Genomic DNA, 4702 nt, shown 5'->3' on the forward strand with positions numbered 1-4702 from the left:
CTTTGCTGTGTGCTAGTTTTAACGTTTCCTTCTCCGTGCGCTAGTTTTAATGCTCAACAGCTCCCCACAGTCGCTCCCTCCTGCTTTACAGCTCTGCATCGAGTTTAACAGCATCTGCTCGTTACTGTTAATGGAGCAAGGCTRATTTTACACCACTTGAGCTTGCAAGCCAATATCCCAGGTCCCACCTGGCCTATTTACCTCGTTTCCTCTCCCCCCCTTTAGGACTGCCTTGCTCTTTTGCCATTTCTGGCTCTGGCGCGGGCAGGGAGCCGTGAATTCCTGGCGTGTGGGCTCACGCTCCGAAATCGCCGCAGCGTGACGGCGCTCCGCCGCATTCCTCCCTTATTAAAGGGTGGGCGGTGCATTCCCGAATGTCTCACCTGGCATCTCTGCCAGGATGTTTTCTGGCTCCCTCTTCTTAGTTCCCCGTGCCACGGCTCTATTTTTATTTCTTTTTCCACCTTGGTCTCGTGCTGTTTTCCAGGTTGTCAGACGAGTCGCACGTGTTCGAAACGTCCAGGAGATTTTCTTAGATGACAGCCACTGTAGGGCAGGGTTGGTTTGTGTGGATGGGGTGGATGCTACCAGGAGATGCTCAGATAGCGGCAACAGAAGCACACATTTTTGCAGGCGTTGTCATGTGAAAGTGAAACACTCATTAAATCGCTGCACAGTGAAAGTCTGCAGAGCCGCTGCGCTGCCAAAGTTAAAATGGAGCCTAATAGGGTTTTTCTTTATCTCTTTAGTCCTGTAGGTTTGGGGTGCACTGCTTAAGCGGGTTGAGATACATAATCTTACAGAAATTACTGCATATGAAAATAAAAGACAAGTCATTGCTGTGAACAACTAATTAAATCTCCCTTGGGCTTTCAATATGTTAGGTGGATTCACAAGGCGTTTCAGTCAAGTACCGGATGGAATTAGGATTTGTGTGAAGGCTGAGGCACTGCTTGCACGCAGAAGAAATGGTTATTTAAGGGACGATTCCTCTGCCAACGTACCTGTGAAAGCATTGATTAGATCTTCCGTGGCTTTGAAAAATTAATCTCCCAATTTTCTATCCAGTTCCTTTAATGTGGGCGCAGTGCGTGATAAGAAGCTGACTTGCCGCGAGCGTCACCCGCAGAACTGGAGGAAGCTTGTCTGCTGTTGGTGCTGCTCGTGGTCTCCTGCGCTGCTCGTCACAGCTCTGACGGCTGAGCACGTTATGTAATAGCCGCAATCAGGCGTGATTGCAGCTAAGCCTTTTCCGTTCGTCTGGGAGTCACTGGGTGGCATGTTCCCGTGGCTCTGATAACAGGTGATGGTGTCGGGGTCATGGGAACATCGGGGCGTGCGCGGCCAGACGCTCTCCAGAGATGCGTGAGCTAACGATCAGGTTCACTGCCAACCCGAATGATGAACTGCCCCGTGAACTTGTGATCCACCCCAAGGGGATGGTGTGAGTTTTACTAAGAGCCCCTCTTTTTCCCCAAAAGGGCCATTGTCCTCTGCCCAACCTGCACGTGCAGCAGACCCTGGATGCTGTGCCGTACGGGCCAGGTGAGGAGGGCCACCAGGTCTTACCGAGCGAGCTGCAGTGACTGAGGTTGGAGAAGGGACATGGAGTGGTCAGGGCTGCTGCCACGTGGCACAAAGCCAACACAAGGCGTATCCGAAGAATGGAAACAGGCTCAGTGTTGGGTCTCGGACGTCCCCCATCGTTGGTGACCACAGGCTGCTTGCAGGGACTTTGAAGGCTGCCCCGGTGGGTCCCCCGCGATGCCACTACTGCATGGTGCTGTGCCCGCTTCTGCCTTGTAAAACCTGGGGCAGGAGATGCCACTGTCGTCTGCCTCTCCGAATGCCATGCAGTCTTCCCATGCCAGGAAGGATTATACAAATGATAATTGGGCTTACCATGGGGAGCTGACATTCAACTACTCATCCCTGGGGATGAGTACACCGATGCTAGTCACCAGCAGTGTTGCGCGCAGAGCAGATTTTGTATAGGCGCTAATAGGGCATGTGGTGAGCACCTCATACCTTCAAGGCAGGTCCAGAAGCTATATAAAAGCTCTCCCTCTATTAGGTCTCACTGGTCACATCACGAAGTTGCACTCATCCGGGAGCTGGGTAAGTCTGGTTTGCGCTGAGCCTCTAGAGCCGCTGAAGTGCAAACTTATTTCTGCTTTTTTATTTATAAGAATGCTTTACAGGAAAGATTTTTCAAAACTGGTGGGTTTGGGTCGCCGTGTTGGAGTGGGAGTGTGCTCTCTTACAGTGTCTCTAGCGGGGCCTCCAGCTCCACTAGCTGCTTCCAAAAAAGCCAAGGAAAGGCTATTAGCAGCAAACGGAGCGCTGCTAATGTAGTTTGCTTTTGGGGGTGAAGGAGGCGCTTGGCAACAGTCAAATTGCTTTGGTGCATCAGGGAACACAATGCTGTAAGAAATGCGCACACGCCTCTGCTCAGCTGTGGCAACTCTACCCTTTAATCAACTCTTGTTCCATAATGAGCACGAACTTTGTCACGCCGGGACTGACCGTGAACCTTTGCCTGCCTGGTTTTACGGGGTTACCAAGCCCTGGGTGCCTTGGGGTTGTTTGCTCTTCTGGCTACAGCAGATGCTCGGAGCTGAACGCCCTGAGCTGCTTGTTTCTGGGCTGGGGGCTTTTTCTCTGCTCATCTAAAAGACATCAGAGGTGGTCGCCGAACAAAAAAGCAGAAGGGGAGAACTGGGTTCGGTGGTTGAAAGACAGCTCTGAGGTCAGGAGGTCTTCTACTGCCCTTGGAGATTAATTCTTCCCACGCAGAGGTCAAGGTAGTGGAAGGGGTGAGTAGCCATTTGGGGAGGGCTGAGGTATCTAACCCCGCTTGTGTCTCCGAGTGCCAGTGTCAGAATCAAGAAGGAAGGGGCAGGTCCTCAGCTGCTGGCGCGGGTGGGAGGCCGCGGGGAGACGCTGGCCCCAGCGCCGCCCTGAGGGCTCTGCTTTTCCCGTGTCCTTGCAGTCTTGCCGAAGCCTTGCCAAGATGTCGTGCTACCTGCCGCCGTGCCTCCCCACCATGTACCAGCAACCCCTCCCCGTGAAACGCCCGCCGATGTACGCTGCCCCGTGCCAGTCGGTGCCGGTCCAGTGCTCGGTGCCGTGCWCCCAGCAGTATGTGACCCCTTGGGCGTCCCAGCAGCGCTTCGCAGGCTCCGGTTTCCCGCAGCAGCAGTGCGTGACCAAGTGCGTGCCRCGGCAGCAATACGCAACCAAGTGCGTGCCACCGCTGCAGCGTGCGACCACGTGCATCCCGCAGCAGTCGTGCGCGACCAAGTGCGTGACAACCTGCGTGCCGCAGCAGCAGTGTGCAACCAAGTGTGTGCCGCAGCAGCCCTGCGTGACCAAGTGCGTGCCGCAGCAGCAGTGCGCGACTAAGTGCGTCCCCCAGCAGTGTGCAACCAAGTGTGTCACCACCTGTGTCCCCCAGCAGCAGTGTGCGACCATGTGCATCCCGCAGCAGCAATGTGCAACCAGGTGTGTGACCACCTGTGTCCCGCAGCAGCCGTACGTGACCAAGTGCATCCCCCAGCAGCAGTGTGCCACCAAGTGCATCCCGCAGCAGTGTGTGACCACCTCCTTCCCGCAGCAGTGTGCCACCAAGAGTGTGACCACCTGTGTCCCACAGCAGTGTGCCACCCAGTGGGTCTCGCAGCAGTACGTGACCAAGGGCATCCCGCCGCAGTGTGCCACCAAGTGTGCCCCGCAGCAGTGTGGCACCAAGTGTGTGACCACTTGTGTCCCACAGCAGTGTGCCACCAAGTGTGCGACCACTTGTACTCCACAGCAGTGTGTGACCACTTGTGCTCCGCAGCAGTGTGCCACCAAGTGTGTCCCGCAGCAGTGTGCAACCAAGTGTGTGACCACTTGTGCTCCGCAGCAGTGTGCCACCAAATGCATCCCACAGCAGTGTGCCACCAAGTGCGTCCCGCAGCAGTGTGCCACCAAGTGCGTCCCACAGCAGTGTGCCACCAAGTGCGTCCCGCAGCAGTGTGCCACCAAATGCGTCCCGCAGCAGTGTGCCACCAAGAGTGTGACCACCTGTGTCCCACAGCAGTGTGCCACCAAGTGCGTCCCGCAGCAGTGTGCCACCAAGTGCGTCCCGCAGCAGTGTGCCACCAAATGCGTCCCGCAGCAGTGTGCCACCAAGTGCATCCCGCAGCAGTGTGCCAGCGAGTGCGCCCCTGCCTGCGCCCCGCAGCAGTGCCAGCCGGGTGGGGTGAAGATTTCCAGCCATTCGAAGAAGTACTGCTCTGCCTCCAAGTGGCCCTGGTAAAACGGAGCGGGGGGGATGCGAGTTCCTGGAGATGGAGCGAGCTACAGCTTTGGGGCAGGGGTTATGGATCTCCTTTCAGCCCCTGCCAGCTAGTTTCTTTTGCTTCATTCCTCCTTGTCTCTGGTTTCCAGCAATTCCCCTATAGATCAGCTCTATTTTGGGGCAGGGTGCAATCATATTTCCCTGGCTACTCTCTGGGTGTCTGTGGCTTCTTCCTTAGTCTGCTATAATAAATAGTCTAGTGGGATGTTAAGGTCTCACCTAATTGCAGTATATACTGATTAAAAAAAAAAAGATTAAAAAAATAGGTAGAATAGAACCGTCTAAGGAGTCCAGCTCAGGACACACAAGAGGACCGGTGGCACCGCAGCGCGCGGCAGCRCTGGGGGCTGCTCCTGG

The 4702-nt window shown here is 55.4% G+C and overlaps 1 protein-coding gene across 1 annotated transcript; it reads left to right on the top strand.

The window, feature by feature from the left end:
- The first annotated feature begins 1864 nt into the window (after positions 1-1864).
- On the top strand, positions 1865-4303 carry LOC112970016 (keratin-associated protein 10-7-like). The gene is made up of 2 exons (XM_026073897.1): positions 1865-1886; positions 2991-4303. Exons 1-2 carry the CDS (start codon positions 1865-1867, stop codon positions 4301-4303), a joined length of 1335 nt encoding a protein of 444 aa, XP_025929682.1.
- Positions 4304-4702: the final 399 nt, after the last annotated feature.

Source organism: Apteryx rowi, unplaced genomic scaffold (genome assembly GCF_003343035.1).
Source record: "Apteryx rowi isolate R43461 unplaced genomic scaffold, aptRow1 scaffold_379, whole genome shotgun sequence".
Classification (NCBI taxonomy): Eukaryota; Metazoa; Chordata; class Aves; order Apterygiformes; family Apterygidae; genus Apteryx; species Apteryx rowi.